This window comes from Bombus vosnesenskii, unplaced genomic scaffold (genome assembly GCF_011952255.1).
Source record: "Bombus vosnesenskii isolate JDL3184/JDL3185 unplaced genomic scaffold, Bvos_JDL3184-5_v1.1 scf7180000013267, whole genome shotgun sequence".
Taxonomy (NCBI): Eukaryota; Metazoa; Arthropoda; class Insecta; order Hymenoptera; family Apidae; genus Bombus; species Bombus vosnesenskii.
Window position 1 is genome coordinate 1470506 of NW_022882927.1, and position 21941 is coordinate 1492446.

Here is a 21941-nt window from a genome sequence, read left to right on the forward strand (position 1 = left end):
GGGACGGCAAACCATAACTCTTTCCATGATATACGAGCCTCGAGGCAGAGAGACGGGAGGTGATGCAAAAGTAACACGGCACGATCGTCTGGCTACTCGCGAGCACATTTTCCCTCACAGCTCTTTTGACGAATACGGCGGCTGGCGTTCCGGTTTTCGCGGCACTTGAATAGCGCCTTCTTAGCTGGCTCGGTAGGACGAAAAATTTTTGCCTTCTCCTTCTCGCGCGCGCAGACCCACACCGTGCAAATAACAAGGCTGTACTTTAAACTTTAAACAACATGGAAATACGATGCTCTTCATTTTCAAAAGTCTTCACGCTTCTCTGCTCGTGCCCTTTCCTTTCCCCCTTTTTTTACTTTATCTCCCATTTCTTACTTTCACCTATTCTTTCGCTTCTTCTCGCTAAACCTTCTTTCTCTTTGCTCGGCAACCGCGAATCGACTTGCACAGTGCTCTCCTTAACTTTAAAAGTGCCTACTCCATTTTTTAACGAACTTGTAAAACGCGAGGAGCGCGCACGGTTCAACTCGTTCGATCGATCGTTACTTTTCGCGAATCTACCATCCTGTTGTTTAATGCAAGTACTTACTTGGCTACCGATGCCCAGGATGAACAGCATGACGAAAAACAACACTGCCCAGAGATTGGGCAACGGCATCCGTGCCACGGCTTCTGGGTACGCGATGAAAGCCAGGCCTGCCCCGCTTTTGATCACGTCGTCGATTGGCATGCCCACTTGACGGGCAAGGAATCCCATAATGGAGAAAATCACGAATCCGGCGAAGATCGACGTTGCGAGATTCGTAAACGTCACGATAATTGCGTCTCTAAGAGAAGTAAAGGAGAAAAATATATTTAAGACAGGTAGCAGGATGTTTGCCTTCTCATTAGTTCGGATACGGCAGGTTCTATCACATTTTTATATTTTCATGCATTCTGACAATTTGTCGTACCCTCCACGATTATTGCGAGACCAAGATCATTTATTATTTGTATCTACAAGTCGTTTCCGCAGGACGTTTGAATCGTGTATGAATATTTCGCAAACGACGGACCATAAAAGCTCGTATCAAACGCATCAGTGTGGCCGAAAATGGGTGGATGGTGCCGTGTTTTACCTTCGTATCGTCACGAGAAAACGACGTTCTGATTCAGCGAGCGACGCCATATAAGGCTTTTCGGAAGTATAAAACGTATCACGCGATAAGGACGAGACGCGGCAGTTAAATGACAGAACAGAGGAAGAACAATTAATAATCACAGGTAAAAGTTGGCCAGCTGGTGCGGCAAGTTATATTCCGGTGCTGCGCTACTTGCTCATTCGACTTGCGTCGCACTGATATAATTTATATACGCGATGCAACGTGCAACGAATTGTATCTGCCGTTGGGAGAGAAGTTCAGCGTCGGATAATCATGCTAATTACGACTTTCTGCAATATTTCGAGCACGTGAACGCTCCGACTCGGCGAGTATCGTTTTGTTTCGGAGGTACCGTGGCTTGGATGATACATCTTACGATCAGTATCGTACGAAATGAAGCAGACGTTCTCAACGTCCAAATATCGTGGCCACGCGCATTCACTGGTTCACTGTTTGAAATACACCCTGCGCTTGATAAGTCTAGCTTTAATCCTCTCACTGTCGATTTAAACTGTCGGCAGTGCGCCGCAATAACTACGTCGAAGAATTAAAAAGGTGTTGTTTCATATGGATTTTGGATATAATCATTTATTGATTAATATCTATTGGCTAATATGTACTCCCCATATGCTAAATTTTAATAAGTGAAATAGGAAATGTGTACGTAACGATTCGTATATCGTGGTGAAAATAAATATCTCGACGAATTTTAAATCGTAACGATTTATAGTTTTTGATGTACTCATAGGACACACAGATCCCACAGCGTAAAAGGTTAATCATTTTACGACGAATCACGTCATTAGAAGATCGCTACAGTCGATTCCGACGACAGAATTCAGACATTTGAACGCCTTTTCATTCGAAGCACGAGTGCAAGATCGTTGGTGGACGTATCCAAAGATTCACGCGAATGTAAAATGCATTATCGTTATTGCTGACTTTTAAGTGAATGAATCATATTAATTGAGCGGAAGATTTTAATTGGATATTCGTGTAACTTTATTGGATTGCCGAGAGCGTAATGGTGATTTGATAAGAACACGAATAGATTGCGATGATCTACATTTGCTTATTCATAAATTTATTTCCTGATGCATGAGTATACTCTTTCGACCAATTTCAGAGCACGCAAAATTCGTAGTAGCGTTATAAAGAAGGAGTTGCGTGGTCGAATATCGACTGCGTACGCTTACCTGTGGCAATTGTTATTGAAATTACTGTAGCTCGAAAGAGTGATCAAAGATCCACAACCGATACCAAGGGAATAGAAAACTTGGGATGCAGCATCTGCCCATACGCTAGTTGATTCCAGTGTTGACCATTTTAGCGTAATAAACCAAAGAGAACCGTCACCAGCACCGTCCAGTGTAACACCTGCACGTGTACAATAAACCAATAAAAATTGACAAATTCTTTAAAATAACTGATATCGCTACAAAAAAAAAACATACTTTTTATGCAATCCAGCGACACATGAAATTCTTAAATTTAGATTTTTAATTCATATTTGAAGTTTAATGTCGCATAAAGAGATATCTCGTTTAATAGCATTTTAATATCATTTTAATATTCATAAATTATCAATTATCTTGTCGAAGAATTTTAATTATGAAACTTGATATACGCGAAAACCTCGCGCGGGTCATGATGCCATTTTATCATCTCTGACCGTTAACAATTAATTTATTTTTTAATTTGTTGACAATTCATCGATTGTAATATTCTCTTCCGATTCGTTGATAGTTATTTATTGCGTTCTTAATGAACGTGTCCGATGATTGAAAAATAATTGTTTTGCAGCAATTCTGAATTAATAATACATTGCAAAGTATTCATTTATTCTGACGTATAATTAAAATTTTACATCATCTGAAAAATCCTGACGATCAACGAACACCCTGTATATACGCAGTGCCGTAACATTCTTTTATACGAAGGAGAAACAGTTCTAGGATAAAAATGGACATTGTATAATTTTTCAAAAACAAATTTTTCGACTTTTATGTAATAGTTGACGATAGTACGTAAGAGTCTATGTAATAGCAAACATATTAACTTGAGCAATAAGTTCTTTCGCTTTTCATTGATATAAGCATTTCGGAGAATGTTATCGGTATATTGCGAATTTTCATGCATCTATAATAGTTTCAAAGGTGCAAAAATCTACAGATTGCAAATAGTAAATAGAAATATATGAAATATTCAAAGTGATGTACTCTTTATAATTTTTAGCGGATGAAACTTAGTTCTGTTCGCGGAAATATGAAATTGCATAAAAGCCTCCGGTCTAGTTCTAAAATTTATTCAAAGAATGTAAAGATACATATGTTTGAATTTATGTAAAACAAATTACACCTTGCTTAGATAGATTTTACGTGGAAATAAACACACTTGACGCTCTCTTTTAAGAAAACGTGAATCAGCTTGTTTCTCAACGTAATACATAATTCCTTAATCGCATCAACGAAGAAATTTCTATTGCACGAAAAGCGTTTTTCTTGTGTTCTTCTTACCTCGTATCAGCAGCGCCGTAAGCATGACGTAAGGGAAAAGTGCGGTAAAGTAGACGACCTTCCCAATGGACTGGACACCGCGCATCAGGCATAAGAAGCAGACTATCCAAGCGAGGGTGAGACATCCTAACAATTCCCATCTTATGCCTCCAAAATGTTCCCACGTGGCACCTCGTAGACCCAATACGCGGTCGCTAGATTCGACCAACGATAATATCCGACCACGATTAAATATTTCAGCTTTCCCCGTGATTTTCTTATTTATAAATGAATAACAAACTACGTGATAGCTAAATAAAGATAGAAGGTAAATAGCGAAATGGAACATGTCATAGCTAACTAAAAAATGCTATGAGAGAATACTTTGGTAAAAGGATAGTCGGAAAATTTTACGTGGGCAGCGTTATTGTGTTTGCAGGCGAAATGGGAAAAAGTTGTAGAAAGAAAAGGTGATTATGTTTTTCTTCGTGGCACTCTCTAGTACCACTGACCTAATTCTCCATATAAAAACCGGTCTACTTGCCTCGTGTGACCTAATATATTTAGAATATCGATTTTGGAACTAATACTCGCTCGAGCTCATTTCATTAGAAGAAAAGTACTTATCGAGTATTATAAAAACCGCTATATTTAGATATACTATTCCGCATATCGCACGCGTTCTGTTCGTTTCTTTCGTGATCTTTCGTAAATGCACAAAAAAAGAAAAAAAAAAAGAAAATGGTTTATAACATACACCGGTTCGTGACATACTTGAAATATTCCTCCGAAGAAAGGATGCGAGTATAAAGGTGTTGGAGAAGTTCCAATCTGTTCGTATCGAAACAATGCGTGACGTTGCCATCCTCGAAACCAAAATTCTTGCAGATAAGCCTGGCCGATACGCAAGTCTTGTTGTAAAATATCGTTTCCGGATCATTCGTTTGACATTGGATCCCTTGCAGGCCACTATAACAATCTGTACAAGTCGACATTATGGCTTTATCCCCGCATATCCAATATCGTTGCCCTGGTTACGCGATAATTAGGAAACAACATCAAAGGCTTTCAAAGGCTTCCAAAGGCTATCGCTGATTGAAACGAAATAGCTGTCGTTTACAGAATACGATGCGTCGTAGAGCTGACAGCGTATGGTTCGATATTACATGCGATAGCTGGTCATATACACGTATACCTATGTTGCCTATGTACGTATGTATATCCGCACTGGTACTTTGTTACGATCGTCGAGAGACCGCCACTAATTACACGAGCGCTTTGTTGTTCTCCCCGCATTTATTTCAGAGAGATACTTCGTTCTACGAGGGATTTCCGGTTTCAAGCGTTCCCTTATGGCGTAGCTACGAGGGCACGCGCGCGCTTGTTTTAGTGACACGCGTAAGGCGGCGGCACCAATAAGCAGCTGAAGAGACTGCTTTGTTTGTTGAACCTGAGAAAAATCGCACGAACGAGCGTCCTTAACCCCTTAATGCGTAAAACGTGGGCACAGCTATAACCGTCCAAAGTGCACGAGTTTGTGTGAGACACAGGCACAACCATTTTTAACACATCTTTTGTAGCTATCTACTAATAGACAATCGCGTTTTATAAAAACACTTGTTTTCTCGCACGTCCTAGATCGTTCTTTGTACCTTATCGAATGAGAAACGTAGGACGTAGCATTAGAATTACAATATATATTATTAATAATGTAATATAAAATAATATATATGTATATATTCATATCTGGTACGCATATAACTTGCAAGATAAGCTGAAAATGAGTTAAAATCTAAAATGAGATGGAATAAATTTCTCGTATAATATAACATAAATATAAAAGTTGTTACGATCCGTACAGCGAGTAAACTTAACGAAGTTATGGCGATTAAGACCCAGGATCTCTAATTTTTAGCTTTTTACACATATATTATGCATACGAATACCCTAAAGCCTACCAGAAATTGATAGCGAAGCGAGCTAGTACGTTATGTGTGTGAGGCATGCATTTGCGTGGTGTGAGTCAACCTTTTCCACGAAGTGCATTAACCTAAATACACACGTTTTGTCTCGTACGTAACAAACAATTAGATAAGGTTTTTATTATGAGATAAGCAAGCAATCCTTAGGCGGACAAAAAATTAGAAAAAAATATAAAAAAGAGAAATTACAATTTCCAATTCTCAATCCAAACCTCCTAATCGGTCAAAAATGCACGATTTCTCTTTTTAGTGCACTCGTTCCTTCGCTGTGTAATAATATATATATATTCATATCTGTTAAGTTTTGTTCCCGTAATTCATTTGATCAATCATAAAGGATACACGCTACTGTGTTAAAGATGACTATTGCAATCTACATGAGGATATCCACAAGAAATCCACATCAAACGCGTATAGATTTAACGAAGTAACCTAGGAATAGCAGAGATAAAAGCAAACGATCGTCTCCATGAAATTGGAAAAATGTCGGATCACCGCTTGTAACAAAATAAATTCTTTGTAACAATATTGGTCGTATGAATTGGCAGTCAGCGGTCGGCGGTCGGCGGTCAGTGGTTACAATGATCGCTCTGTCGATGAAAGTTGTAATAAAGTAGAAGTAAAGTTGCTAAACCGAACTTCCGTTACAAGATTTTTGTCGCCGTTTTTTGGCGACAACAAAGAATGTAATTTCACAGGATGAACAATCACAGTGGATATTTACGGTATTGTTTTGAACGATTTCTCTAAAAACAGGCGAGCAACTATTACAGCACGAAATAAATTGCAATTTTGAAAATGAGGTCATACCTTGAACGAGAATATTATTTCGGTCTCTTTTGCTAATTTTATGTTCTGATTTCGATATCGTAGATCGCACGTAACCCGAAATATCTTGCACAAAATAACTTGTTTTTGTAACAAGATATATTTTGAATAAAACATCCAACTCTCGCAAAAAGGGGCATACACGTACGATTTGAATCGACATTGAGGAAAAGTTGGTGAATGCGATATAAATAAATTCTTTCAACGAATAAAATCATTTAGTTGTAAAAGTAAATTGCTTTACTATATTCTACGAACAAGAGCAATAACATTAAAAGAACTGTTAAATCGATAAAGAAAGGACTCCTATTATATATTCATTGCAGCGTACAATACGAATTGTAAATACAATACAATACGAAATACGAATGGAGAACAATGTTGTAGGTTTGTGCATTTTACCGTTATTTCGTAGATATGTAGATTAGAATAGATATTAGAACAGATTAGAGTAAAGAGATTGTAGATTAAATGAGGAAAGAATTACGATCGACAAATTACGTGGTAGTTTCACCTATGGAGATAAGATATACGAGAAACATTCACCGATACCAATACCTTTTTAAAGCTCTAACCCCGCACAAACGATTAGGTGCGACTTTAAATAACCTGCGAAGAGGACATTGAAACTGAGAAAAAAAAGGCATTTCGTTGCATCCAAGTTAATTAAAGTTTGTTTCTAGAAAAACCGAAAAATATTCGCACGTACCATTCCATATCTATAGATCAAGCTATATTTTGCTGAACAAAAAATTTTCAATATGAAAATTGTTGTTATTTACATATTGGTAACACAAAAGGCGTACGTAGTACGCGTATATACTCATAAATTGCCAGCTATACAATGTATGGAAAAACATAAAGCAGCATGTAACGATACGAAGGAAGAGGAGAATATTTTTCTCATGTTATGCGCTTCCGTTCTGCAGAGTAGAGAAATTGAATTTCGAAGAAACGAGCCGTTCGTCATTCGATCGTTTAAAACGGTTCTACGACCTCTTCGGGCTTTATGGGAACGATAAAATACGCGTGTGGCACGGTTACGCTACGTTACGCTAAATAACAAGTCGAACCCATCGTTCGTAGGCGAGGTGCGTTCTCTAAAATTTACAAGGGGCGCGGCAGTACGTGTGTTATTTTATCAGTGTGCTTACCGTTCGTGTTGAAATCGTTGTCGCAGTAGGCCCAACCGAGCTTCGGCACGAACGAGACGAACGTGTAGAAAAGTGTCCAGGCAACGATCACCATGTAGTAGACCATTACAAGCAAAATGACGACGAGGGTGCAATAACCGAGACCCTCGAGTGCCGGCGCCATACGTGTGAACGCTTCGTTAGGGCCAAGTCCTGAATATTGTCCAATCGCGAGTTCCAAAAAAAATATCGGCAATCCCATGGTTATCAGCATTAAAACGAATGGAATTAAAAAAGCACCTGTAAACAGAGCAACGACTGGAAATACGCTATAACGTATTTATAAAGAGTTTAACGAGGACGGCGACAACTACGATACCACGTAGGTTCACGCAAGTATTCGAACACAAGCATCGATCAATGAAATTTTGTCAGCACCGTTATGAGACTTGTAACGCTTGTATCGGTGGAATCTGAAAATATGTATTACAAGATGCTTGGTACAAGAACATATTTCGCAGAGATCATAGAAGTATTTAAACAGTCGATTATCCATACTATACCGTCATCCATGCACACTACATACGGTATGGATATAAAAGCTTTCCATGGTAAATGTTCAAATACTTTCGTGAATCGATGTATACGTATATACATCTCTGTTCGGTCGAATAAATACCGAAGACTGTATCTAATCTTCTCGTTCTAACGTATAATAAACGGCAAATCGTCGATAAAAAGTTGGTTGGTAAACGAAAAAATTAAACAACCGCGGTACTAAAAAATAAGTAAAAAACGATGTCTTCGATTAAAAAGGCTATTCTTGACGTCGATTAATGTCCCGTTCGTGTTCGTTTACGTCGGAACAACCAGATAAATATACCCAAGGAATACGAGCCGATTTATCATTCGTTTCGAATGGATACTAATTAAAAGTTATCGAGCCCCTGAGTCTGATTAACGCGACGAAACACGGCGTTACAGTAGAAAGGTTAAAAACGGTCAGCCACTATTCTCTCTTTGGTCGTCTTTCATTAGGAGCCGCTGCGCCGACCGGGGAACAATGAAGAGCTGGGGCCACGTAAACAGAAAAGAACAAAACGACGAGAGTGGAAGTAAAATAGAATAATTAAAAGCCAAGTGTTCAGAATACGCGGGCAGCATCTCTCTCTCTTTTCCTACCTTTTGGAATTTCGCAAATAAACCCGGTGAAAGAGAGGAGCGGCTGTATCAACAGGCACAACCGCACACGCAGCCAGGAAAGATTTATTAAATTTCCCGAACGCTCGGTCACGAGCTGCCAAACTACGCTTAATTATTCGAATTAGTCGCTTCGTCACGTCGACCACGCACGTACACTCCGTGTCACGCGTCTGCTCATCCGCCTATTTCTCTTTCTCTGCTTCCTCTCTTTTCCCTTTTTCTCCCTTCCGGTTTTCTCCTTTTTCTACGAAAACGGCCGACGCACGAAAATAAATCATTCCGCGTAATCCAGTAGTTCGTTTGCTAGCCCGTGACCGTCTGTTTAGCGAATACGACTAGACGTTTTTCTCGTATGGGAAAGTCGTGCGCACACGCTACCCGTATCCACATGCAGCATACATACCGTACGTTCACCACGACGCCAGGATACGCACAGCTACCAACATATGTATATATACGTACCACCGCCATTACGATATACAAGGTAAGGGAAACGCCAAACATTGCCAATGCCAACGGCATACCCGATGCAGGATAGAACAAACTCGATGGGATTGGCCCAGCTACCCCGTTCAGGATCCTGCGTTAGCTCCACCAAGGCACCGCCAACTCCCAGTGAAACCCTCTTCGTCTGCCAATAACACGGGTTACGTTATATTTGCATCATATAAATCATCGCCGCGAAACGCACGACAACCGGCAACCGAATGGGGAAAAAAGAGGCCAACAACCGGAAGAACCTGCCGTAGCGGTTGTGTGGACAGGTAGGTTATGAAACAAATGCGAGTTAACAACGATAGAACCTCGATTATCCGAACATTCCGTCGTTCGAACACGTTTCCCGTGTAAACAGTTCGATCTAAGGCGGACCCGTGCACCGCACGATCTATCGTACGAATCAGTAGAAATTTAGTCAAGCACTCTGTCCGGTCACAGCATGGCGTCGCGTTAACACGCATAAGAACAAAATACGAAATAATTTTTTCTTACGATACTAGCGCTATGTGTGAGAAGTTCGAAATATCCAGAACTGTTAGGCTCAATGCCGAGAAGCTAGATCGAGAAGCTAGATTTAGGATACACTAGGATACTTGCTGAAATTAAACCGAATAATGAATTAACGACCGAGCTAAATGGAATTTCTCTGAGTGCCGCGTATTGGCTATAAGCCTGCTAAAAAATTACCGAACGATGGCCTAGCTGAGATTCACGATGTTTGACCGTACCGTAAGGTCGCCTAACAAAGACAACGCGTAGAGTTGGTACGTGCAAACTTCTTCGTCGAAAGGTGTTCTGGGAAACCACGGCACCCCTGCCTGTCATTCTTCGATATCGAACAGCGGAATCAGGTGCCTCGATAGTCAAGTCTAAGGACCAGTCTGTAGAACATAGAGTCGGACGAAACATAGGAGAATGTGGAAGACAACAATACACTCGGGCGAAAGGTAACGCGGGAAGTGGGAAGGTAAGAGCTGCCACTGGAGGACCGTCCAAGGTATTTACGTAACGAGATTAAGGGAACGCTCGAATCGGCTGAATTTATCTGCAAAGTCTAACGGCACGAGCATCGGTGGTTTAATCTACTCGCACCGTAAGCCACCGACAGATAAGATCCAACGAAACGCTGTTCTTTTCCGCGCATGGTTGATCCCATTGTTTCGTCGGCGCATCGAGACGCACGCGAACTCGATTATTCCCCTCCCCGAACCAGACTACGCCGCCGCGAGGAGATCGTCGGTGTAATATTTTTGGAACGAAACTCTATGTACTTAACGGTTACCGTAGCTTTCATCGAAGATACCGTTTCCGCGTATAATCTTCGTGTACGTTAATAATGATTGTACGAATCACGGTTCTACTCTTTCGACAACTCCATCTTACATGCGTTGCTAGGATCACAAATATTAGGACACTTATTCGTTATACTTATCGAAAAATTCGAACAAATTTTACATCGTGAAACGCGTGTAACACGAACGAAATAACAGATTTGTAAAACAAAGTAACTAGGAAATAAAAACGGTGGAAATCATCCGGTTTGTACTACTTTCTTGTACTAAATATCGGCAAGCGTCTTAATACTCGTAGCGTATCTGCAATAATTCACTTTCACAAGTTGAACAGGATTGATTCTTCTGGAAAATCTTCCTGTGACAAAACACATATTTACGTGTATACGTCGTTTTCATTGCGTATATATGTCACGGATACCGAGCATCCCAAACAACGATCATCCTCGTCCATGAAGCTTTATTTGGTCTTATAAGGTGCGTTTGGATCAAACCGCTTCTCCTCCGCTGCACTTTAATAAAATTTTGAGACACATTCGCGTCGCGTTCACTTTTTTCACAAGCTTGAGAACGATCGGTAGCCTAAGCGCGCACTATGCTCACCTTGGATGTCCATTGTTTAGCTTCCGTCATGGTGATTGTACGAAAATATCAGTAAAATATTTACGGTCGAAACGGTATTACGAATGTCCCGTCAACTTCGACACCAACTTCGATTCGCAATCGCGATCGCGATCGTCTGCGCAGTTGCGCGCTACTAGAGAACTATATAACGTCAGATATCAAGATAATCGACAAAAGTTATTATCGAGAGGTTGGTTCTGAATACGCTTCATAGTACCGTAGCCGCAAATAAAACGTCTCGGGTCTCGTGAGACGACATCGGCGAGCGGCCAACGTCGTATTCGTTGTGCGACGCGACGATGAAATACGCTTTGCCTTTGCTGTTTCGATCTCGCTCGAGATTCGCATACGATAGAAACGATAACGCGAGACTTACGGCTATGAGTTTAAACGACAGGTGTTTAAGGGTATATTTGACATCGATCGTTCCCCCCTTTTCGTGGATTCCCGTTTTAACATCGATACGTCAAATAGTTGGGAAGCTATTCAACTATATACGAACAATCGTCGACATGCGCGTTCAGCATTGTACGATAAAAGCCTGACAGAAATATTTGGACAGCTCTGTTCGTAGCAATACGATCGATCTATCGCTGATAAAACGGCGTGGTGCCGTTAGTACGTACGAAGTTGATCGCAGTCTTTTCGTTTCCGTCTGATTTACACGTGGTATTTACGAAACTGATCCGTTAATCTGTTGCTTTAAAGCGATACGTTCGAAGCTGCGACGTCATTGCGCTTTCGCGAGTGCAACGGAAACACAAAGGAAAATGTGGAATTCGACGAAATTGTAAAAGTCGGGTCATAAACGTATAAAAGTGTGTAAGAACGTCCCATAATTAGACCGCATATTTACGCGAATTAATATTTCGATAAACGTTATTAGATAAAGGTCGACGAGTTCTTTTATGCTTAATCTCAAATTCTTTGTCAATTGTGAATATATAAATATCGCGACGCAATAATTTGAAAAACACAACGCGATACAATTTTGAAGATAACGTTTGGTATTTGCGCTCATCATATTCTTCCGGTATTATTGCGATAAAGTGCTTAAACAACGATCGATAATCTGGATCATCCTGATCATCATTACGCGAGACGATAATTATAAACGAATAAACAAATGCTATAATTTAAGGCTAATGAAATTAATTAACTCGCGAACATAATTGAGGCTTTCTTTATTTAATACACGTGCTTCTCCGTTAAATCGATCGCTACAATAAGAGCCAGCCGATGTATTTTTCGATAAAATAACCGCTCTCGTTATTTGGTCGCATCAAACAATGACAAATATTTAATCTATTAAACGAATTTGTACGATAAAATGTTACCGGTGGAAAGAATTAATGTTTTGTTGATGAGCATACGTAACGTTAACAATTCAATCGACTGTTTACTTAGGATGTTCAATTTTGTAGGAAGTGAAATAATACAAAATACATACTACGTAAACCTCGTGAAACATTTTATATCGGAACAGTGTCAAAGTTGTTTCAATATTCCAATACATTTAGTATAGATGATATCGTTTATCTCCTTTCACCTATGTATATGGAATAGAGATCCGTCAATATTTGCGTATAATATTTAAAGATCTTATCTTTGAAAAGTTAATCGCGATTGTAATTTGAAAGACTTAGAGACAGGTACATACGTTACACTGGAAGAAAACGATTATCTCGTAAACTTATCTGTTACGAGAGAAAGACGATAAATTATGCAGTGCTTCGCCAAAAATGTAAATTGACTAAAGAAAAATAAAAGGAAAAATTCAATTTAATTTAAGGATAAATAGCAATAATAACACACGTTGAAGTGGTCACCGCTTCTAAGAAAACTCTACGTCTGATCTTTTTTAGTTTTTCTCAAGCACCGAAGCCATCGACGGCGCGTAGACAAAAGACTTCTGACGAAGACAGACCGTAAACAGTAGACAGGCGACGTTGGCTTCGGGGTTTTTCAGTTATCGGGTAACACGGCTAGCGTGCGGATCTGGACCAGCTCAAATTGTACTCTTACTTATAATTACACTTCTATCTAAATATATCTTCTGCCTTACAATTTATCCACGAGTTTTCTCCGTTTACGCATCGAATAACCTCAACAACACAGAATTTACTAATCGTCCCAGTCTCTTCCTTTTTCCTAAATACTTCGCGAAAAAACTACTCATCTTCCCAATAACCGTACGTAACGCGGACAATCCGTTGATTAACCGGAACGCGGTAGCTCAATCTCGCGTGGCTGTGATTTTAAAAGCACAATAATAGTTGCGGCTGATTTCCCAGACGATTTACTGTGGAGGACGGCACAACGGTGGCGGCTGTTTGATGTTCCAAAAGTTGAATTCCGAGATGAAAGAACGTCGAAGGAAAAGCTGACGTGCTATTTTATAGCAGGCACAGGGAAAAGAAAAAGAGTTTTATATCCAACAGAGCAAAACGGACAATGATCTCGCGTATCTCCCAATCGCGTATGCTGTATGCAATGGCCTCGTGAGAAACGAGACAGATTCCGAGTGGAAGAGGTAAAGAAGTCTGCTCTACGAGTTCCGGGTAAAAGGGACGATTTGCAAACTTACTTTGCCCGGTGGCAAATATTAAACATCCCCTATCTCTGCTCCGTTGGTGATTGCCTGGTAAACAAAGGCGGTGGCTTATCATTTATAAAGACCTAGCCGGTAATTCGCAGATTTCACGAATTATGCAGCTTCTGCGGGTGAAGCGCGTAATATTTTCGTAAATATCAGCAGAATTAATTCCCTTGGTCGGTATCGAACGATTTGTATCGGATCTCGTTTATGCGCGCAAAAAATTGCGTAGAATGTACGAACAGAAAGAAGCGATATTGTGAAAAGCATCGATGTCAAGTAATTATTGATAAATATATTTAATTTAATTTCCGCTTGGAATCAACGTTTCTCACGGTGTAAGAATGCGTTAAACATGTAAAATAGCGTTCTTTTCGTTGTAGTAATTTATTTTATAAACGAGACGTATTACGAAATTAATGTATAATACGTATAATTTGTTGTTTTCGTTCGAAGGCCGCAGATGAAAAACACGATAAGTCACATTTCCTGTGGTATTACAGGATTTATAGGAGAGTATTTCTAAAATTCAATACGCCGTTTACCAGTTCCACGTGAAATGAAAATATACATGTGAAATAATAAAAATATATCGAAGCGGAAATTTCGAAAAGATTTCTCGGAAAATCAACGAAAAATGACAATTTTCAACGCGATTCTGTTTTGTATTTGTAAATAAATCCATACGCTCTCAACAGCTATCGATAAACAAGAAAGATAAATCTTATTTTTGATTAAAGATTCAAAAGATCGTTTTCTATCGTAAAGTTAAACAGAAAAATGTTTCTGATCGCGTAACATCCTACCATCTCTTACATAACCTAACATAACCAATAACTTGAGACAACAATTGTCAGAGTGAAAATAGAGGACTTAGCCTTGGCTTTAACGTTTCTTGCTACGTTCGCGAAACAAAAATTACCAAATTATATAAACCATGGTTACTTCCGAGTAAATCTATATCCAGCGAACAAGGGTCGAATAGAACCCGGATAACCCAATCGACACAGAAAGTCGTTCGACAAACAAAAGAAGACGAAGCCTTCGATTCACAATTCCGGTAATCCGGTCAGACCGGATTCTTTCTTTCTGCGAAAGGACTATTCCAAGCTACAATCGCGGTACCATCTACCGAAGAAAAAGGATAACCAAAGCGATACCAGTCGATAACAATTATCGTTTGACCGATAGAAGTGCAAAATTTTGTTCGTCGCGGGTACATCGAGTTGCGCATAGCAAATTTAGCATGGCGATCGGTCAATTTCAATGGGGCCGATCGAAAAGAAAAAAGGACGATAAACAAATAAGCGACCGGGCGAGCGATCGAGCGAGCAAACAAATAAATAAACAGGCATGCAAACAAGCGAGCAGACGAACAAAAATCGAAGCCGTGTGGTTGTTATTGCTACTCACAACGTTGTAAAATTGCCGACAAGAGCGACATCTAGTACGCTTTGCGAATACACAGCGTCCATTTATCGTAGACTGCTTTAATACAATGTGATCGTGTGCTTGACCCTCGTACGTGCCAGTCTTGATGCAGATCACGGGATTAACTCTTTACCTTGCGCGATCATCCCAGAGGATCTTTCCTTAAAATATCAATTTTTTGTATTCGCTCGAACTTTTACATCTCAATGTTACTCTTATTGCAACAAACAGAAAGGCTTTTTACGTGTCAAGGAAACGTTTAGCGTAAAATTGGAACGAAGAATCGTGCGAATGACAATTGTTTCGCATCTCGCTTGAATCTGAGATACTTTTTAACGTTAGAAGAAGGCGATTAGATCGAAATGGAACAACTGAAAAAACGTGGCAGGGTTATATAACTTTATCGATATTCTATTGAAGCGTGAGACAGTTCTGGTCGGGAGATATTTGCGATTATTGCTGCGGTGAACATGTTGAAAGAAGGAAAAGCGAGCAACGCAGCGAGTCCGCGAGAAACGTTCATGAGCAGCGTAGTATCGGTTAAATAACCATCGTAAAGTATTCGCGTGGTTCTGCGGGAGAAGCCGTCTGTTCGCTGCAAACCTGAACCAGATCGGCAACCAATAGTTAAGGATAAATTGACCGTTAAATCGTGTGAAATTGTGGTAACGTCTAGTTGGCCCAGTCAAAGTCAGAATAAATGAAATTAACAGAGAAGCGCTCATAATAGAAAGGACACTATTGAGTAAACTTGGTAAGCTTGCACGAGGGTCGCTATAGTCCTAGTAGCGTACGACCATAGTTGTCCCTACAACTCTATATGTGTGCCATTTTAAGCTTACCGTTTCAAACGTTTGGCCAACGGGTGATTATATTACACGAGCGCGTAAACCCCTGGTGCGGCGAGGTCGAAGCGCATGATGCACTCGAAACAGTCGGTTCAACGCGCGCTGGCTACGTTCGTTTGATTTACAGCCTAGGTCATTGTTATCGAATCATTCCAGTCACCGACGATGCGATCGTTCGTTTTATGCGGTGATATTTTTATCGCGTTCCATGCAGATTGTATTTCCGGTGTCGAGGAGGTGTAAACACGCAAACCGTTATGCTGCAGCTGACGCGTTTGTAACGAATGTGTATCGAAAGATTTCACTTAATGGAAGAACGTACACACTCAGTTTTCGCTTTTCCTGTACCTACGTAAGCGATGAGAAAATCGACGAAGTACATCGCCATACGTTTGTTCCAATGCCTAACGTTCGTGGAAACGATAGATACTACGCTGTTGAGATGCTCCAAAGGATGATATTTTTTTTTTGTAGGATGTAAGATTTTTTTTATTGACAAAAATTAAATAGAGTTTCGATCTTGCTCGATCGACAAACTTTTCTAAGACCGTCTTTTTCGATCCTGTATTTAGAAGGGACTACGTATGCGGTGGAGTGTCCTGAATCTTGCATTTGGAAAAACGAATCTACATTTTTCTGAAGTTGTTATTACAGCTGGATAAAGGAATTTGATCTATCTGATGGACCGGTGTAAGACAGGATTAAGCGATTTATCGCGTAAAGTCCTTCCTCTTCGTAATGGACGATAAAGAAAAGGAGGATCTTTCCAATGAGGCAAACGTCTCGTTAATTCTTTGAACGAGGAATATACCAAAAATGTACAGGGGAAGAAATTCTCTAGAAATTGTTAGTACAACCGGTTACGTAAAATTAGTCCGTCTAAGGATTGGAGGAAGCACGACATTGTTAACTACTACTTATCTTCCGGTCGTTCGCCGAAATTCGTTTCATTTCAGTTTCACGATCATAGCCACCGCATTATACCTTTAACCTGCGCTTATAGCTCGCAGTCCCTCCGCAATGGGCATTATACGAGCGTATATCATCCATAATTTGTTATCCTCTATTATTCTATGCTCCCGTTTACGTTGTATTTATTTGCATAGCGTCGTTCGCATAGGTATTATACGGTTCTACGGTAAAGCTTTCCTCCGGCTCTCCTCGACTTTAGCTTTCCCTTGACTCTACTCTAACAGTAAAAAGGCAAATGGCACATTCGACGTCGGAGAAGTCCGATCGAAAAGCGACGGTTTACGTGCTGAGCTCGGTGAGGTCGTCTACCGCGATACCGTTATGTGTTAATAAAAGTGCTCGAAACGATAATCGTGCCCAAGCTGCAGCCACCAGCGCGTTTTGTACTCGGCGATAAATTCGCACGGCAACTCGAATCCCTATTTGCCCCACGAAAATGTCGCGAAGAGTCGGCAAATAATACATAAAACGAAAGCAGTCTGACGCTAACGATACTGTTTCTACTTACTTTTCGCTCATTAAGTTTGGTTGGCTGTTTTTCTGGCCCTTACTATTGCCGTTCCGACGAGTTCGATGGGATACAACATAGAACAAGACGCACCTATGGCTTTCTGAGATTTCGTGCCCTATGAATTTGTTCTAGTTTTATTTATTCATATTCTAGTTTTATTTGCACTATTATATTCATTTGAAACGAACACAAGAAAAGAAGGAAAAGAGGCAAACGTACCGAGAACGTGTTTACGGATACATATTCGCAAGTCTCTTTGAAAAAGCTCAATGAATTTTGCCCCATGCACCGATCAGGCTCTTTCGATTATCGCCTGTTGTATTTACTTGTCAAGGCGACATGGCACACATACGCGCATAGGCGATCTATAGTATAGTACAAAAATTAATCTTCATGATGCATTAAAGCATGCGTAGAATTCTTTATTTTCTCTACAATAATAATTTCCAATTTCATGGTTATATCTAAACCTCTAAATCGTGGAACACGGAAAAATATTTCATGTTACGTCTATCCTGTGCTTCGTCGATGAGTGCGATATCTTGTCTTTGTTTCTAGCTATACCGACTATCGCATTTGGATCGAACATATAGTAGAGTTCTATGTCGGTATGCAATGTCGGTTCTGCAATGGTCGGTATTGCAGAACATATGACACGATGTTCCGTCAAATGGTAAAATCACTTTTTATCACTTTTGACGATTGAGTGGTTCTACAAGTAGTCCTGTATACATAGAAAAACTTACTCGTTTTCTGCACAGAAGGAAATGTAGTGATAAGCCATCTTCAGACTTTCGTAAGAAACTGATATCATCGACAAGATAGATTACCGATAAGATATTTAATGCTTTCCGTTCCGCGTCCCACGATTTAAGGGTCACTTGATCTCTCGTGCCATTTTCGTATCGCATGCAACGTTATCGCTTCGATATAGCAATGGTTTGAATTCAAGCTAAATTTTTCTATAAAATTACAAATAAGGTATAGAACAGAACATTTTGCACATATTGCACTCTAATCGTATTATGATACAACTGATTGAAATTGCGATTTTATGCAGAACCTACCATATTTTTAATATTAACCAATTTTAATACGTTTCGACTGCTGATATTCGCTGTCATGCTTGAAACTATTAATTTAATAAAATGATTTTCTTCCGTTCATATTCACGAAAGTTTGAGCTCCCTAAACAATAATTTTTGCACTGGGCCCTAAAATGTTTCTGCGAGGAGTTAAAAATGTTTATAATATAAAATCCGATTTTAGCAATTTCTGTGTCACCAAATAAGTTTATTTTTAATTAATCTTATAAAAAAATGATTGAGATACTCTTACATTTAGATTATTACATACTAAAACAAAAAAAATTCATTTTTCGTTTGTGTGTTGCAGGATTTCTTCTACTGCAACAGTAGGAAACTGTAACAGGAGCCACAGAATCTCCACCACGTCAATAAAATTAATTGTAACTAGTTCTAAATAATCTTAATTAGCAATAATTCGTTATATGCAGAGTTTTGTAGTTATTTTTAAGATTTATATACAACTGTATTTATATTGTAACAAGTGCAACAAATTATTAATTCCTGAAAAATTGCATGAAGCACAACCACTAATTTATAGCAGTTTTAAAGATATGCTTATAATTATAAAATTAACCTTATAATATAATATAATTATAATATAACCTTATATATAACCGTATGATTCTCAAATCCAATCAACAAATGAGTTTTATAAAATGAATTCAAATTCCTTGTCATTTTTATAAGATAGAGTCAGTGAAACGTAAAAAATTCGTCGATAATATAGGTAATTATTGTCGAATCTCCTTTGATATGTTTCCTATGTTCGCCGTAGGAAATCGCAGAGGGCGTAAAAAACACTCTAATCTTTTTGCAAGTCGGTGTTTCATAACCTGAGACGCAAAGCTGCATTTAATGTCATGTCTATCCTGTCTTTAATCAATGGATACCTCACTATGCTATCGTCGATAACTAATTGATTGAACATCATTTTAACAGCAAACAAAATACACAACTGTCAACAAAATTATGACAATTCATAATTTATATATATTTTCCAAAAATGGAACATTACTGTATTATGCAGAATGGAATAGGTTGAATAAATCTGGAATCACAAAAGGAGAGGTATGTATGAATAACTATAACAGAATTGTTATTTTAAAGTTATAAAACATATGCCGTTTCTAACCTTCCCATGTTCAAATATCCTGTAACCTATTTTATACAAATCACTAACAATTACTTGTTTCATTCCTTTTTTAAATTAAGACGTTTAAAAGAAGGTCTTTTGTTTTCGTTTGTGTATAATCTATATAATCTTTTTTTTCTAAGAAATATATATACATTATAAATAAAATTGCACAAAATTTAGGAAGCAAAATTAATGTATGGAATGTTATTTTCTATAAAATCATTTGTAAGTAAAATATCGCCATTGGATCCAAAAGAAGGATTTTTATATTATAAAACTAGTAAATATACATTGCATTATTTGGAAACTCCGTCTGGATTAAAATTTGTGTTAAATACTGATAATGTTACACAAAATGCTAGAGAATTATTACAACAACTATATAGAGAGGTGAGTAACCCAATGTTGCATATTCTAGTATTATATTGCTGTAGAGTATTTTAGCAAACTAAAAATCTCCAATGATATAATTAATTCTTTTTCCAGGTCTATTTAGAATATGTTGTGAAAAATCCTCTATGTCAATTGAATGAACCTATTCAAAGTGAACTGTTTAAACTAAAAGTTGATGAATTATTTAAAAAATCTCCTTTATTCTTAAGTAGATCGATATAGAATTTTTTATATTATATTAATAAGTATTATATACTTGAATATAAAAATGTTTAGTGATGTTATACAAATTTAATTTCATATTACACGCAATTATTTGTTATTAACAACTAGTATTAATATACATTAATGGAAGTGCAAAAAACTAAACAAAAATATCATATACCATAAAAATATTCTTATAATTTAAATGAATATACAACTTACATTACATTTTGTTATATTTACGAATTTACATTTATCATAACAGAAACAACTATTTAAACAATATATTTTTGTAATACACAGAACTGTGATCTTCATACAAAATGTACAACAATTAACAGAATTTGAAGAAATTAATACTTGTAAAAGCATCAGTTACTTTTGTAGATTCCTTTAAATTATTTGTATTAACATATTAATGCATTAAAATTTCACCGTCTTTTTTTGTATCAACGAAATGTACTTTTTAATTTATATATTTAAATTATTATTTAAAATACGTAAAAATATTGGTAAAAATGCATACTTTTAAAAATGTTCCTACATTAAACTTGCCTTTTTATATATGTATATATTTCGTACCACATACCAGTACTCTAGAACATACTTGCAGGAATATGCCTTATTTAACTAAAACATTTATTATTATTAATATATGAAGATTATATGGCAGCTTATGTCATATTTCACAATTCGGTTTTTTAGGTCCATGTATCCATCTTTTTTTACATATGTAATGTCTTTCATACAATTCTCGTCCGGACGTATGACATTAGCTTATCCAAATATTAGCGAAGTTATTAGTTACACACAAAAAACGTATATACTGGGACAATAATTTTACACAATTATATACACATATTTAAGTTCTGTAGAACTTAGAATAAAAAATATACGAAAGGTAAAATTGTTAAAAAATGATTACAATGTTCCTTACACTGACCGTTAGTGATTTATGTTTAACATTACATAAATGTAAATATCTATATCGGCAAGAAACCAAATCAAAGCTTTTGACATGCCTAATAAAGCACCTGACATTAACACATATAATTCACCAAGATTAATAATAAATAAATATAAACTGAAGATAATAAACTACCATACCTCTTTTTATATTAATGTTCATTTTTTTCTCTAAAACTGCTGAATAACATTCACTGTCAAGGCATATTCATTGCCTTTAATTGTATACATTACATTATGTGTATTTTCATACATCGAAGGACATTTAGAAAATGTTCGTGTACAAAGGTTCTTATGATACTTATACATCTGAAAATATGATTGACAAATGAAGAAGTGTTTCATGCATGGAAAATAATAACTGTTGCTTGACATAAAATGCAACTAAAAGGCATAATAATAATTTTTCCATAATGTTTTATACAGTTATCCTATTTTATATCACGTGAAAATTTTATTTCTTTCGAGGAATTCCGTCATAGAAAAATTTTAACGAATTTGATACGTTTTATATGTGAGCGCTGTTTCGTGTACGAGAATGTAATTTTTTCGCATATAACAATATTCTCAAAAAAACATTGGCACAAAATGAAAATT

At 37.9% G+C, this 21941-nt stretch overlaps 2 protein-coding genes across 7 annotated transcripts in view; one reads left to right on the top strand and one right to left on the bottom strand.

The window, feature by feature from the left end:
* LOC117230392 (sodium- and chloride-dependent glycine transporter 2-like) overlaps positions 1-16087 on the bottom strand; it is a 30311-nt gene extending 14224 nt beyond the window's left edge. The window contains exons 1-7 of one of the 6 annotated variants that reach the window (XM_033487797.1): positions 16070-16087; positions 9311-9417; positions 7605-7883; positions 4415-4619; positions 3662-3855; positions 2342-2522; positions 593-830 (exon numbers count right to left, since the gene is read on the bottom strand). In XM_033487797.1, the coding sequence (XP_033343688.1) occupies positions 593-830; positions 2342-2522; positions 3662-3855; positions 4415-4619; positions 7605-7857 (1071 nt within the window). In that variant the 5' untranslated portion in view covers positions 7858-7883; positions 9311-9417; positions 16070-16087. Of the gene's footprint in view, positions 1-592; positions 831-2341; positions 2523-3661; positions 3856-4414; positions 4620-7604; positions 7884-9248; positions 9418-11179; positions 11573-15209; positions 15229-16069 lie in introns of those variants that run through there. The other 5 variants (XM_033487795.1, XM_033487800.1, XM_033487799.1 and 2 more) reach the window with 5 other exon arrangements.
* A 3353-nt stretch (positions 16088-19440) lies between these two features.
* On the top strand, positions 19441-21472 carry LOC117230400 (trafficking protein particle complex subunit 1). The gene is made up of 3 exons (XM_033487818.1): positions 19441-19714; positions 19962-20171; positions 20268-21472. The coding sequence occupies exons 1-3, from the start codon at positions 19616-19618 to the stop codon at positions 20394-20396; spliced, it is 438 nt and encodes a 145-aa protein (XP_033343709.1). The 5' UTR covers positions 19441-19615; the 3' UTR covers positions 20397-21472.
* The last annotated feature ends 469 nt before the right edge of the window (positions 21473-21941 follow it).

Bases quoted from the DNA above. Each gene is read 5' to 3' on its own strand.
- LOC117230400 (XM_033487818.1), top strand. From the start codon at position 19,616: ATGACAATTCATAATTTATATATATTTTCCAAAAATGGAACATTACTG. The intron at 19,715-19,961 runs GTATGTATGAAT...CACAAAATTTAG, and splicing joins CTGGAATCACAAAAGGAGAG to GAAGCAAAATTAATGTATGG. The intron at 20,172-20,267 runs GTGAGTAACCCA...TTCTTTTTCCAG, and splicing joins TACAACAACTATATAGAGAG to GTCTATTTAGAATATGTTGT.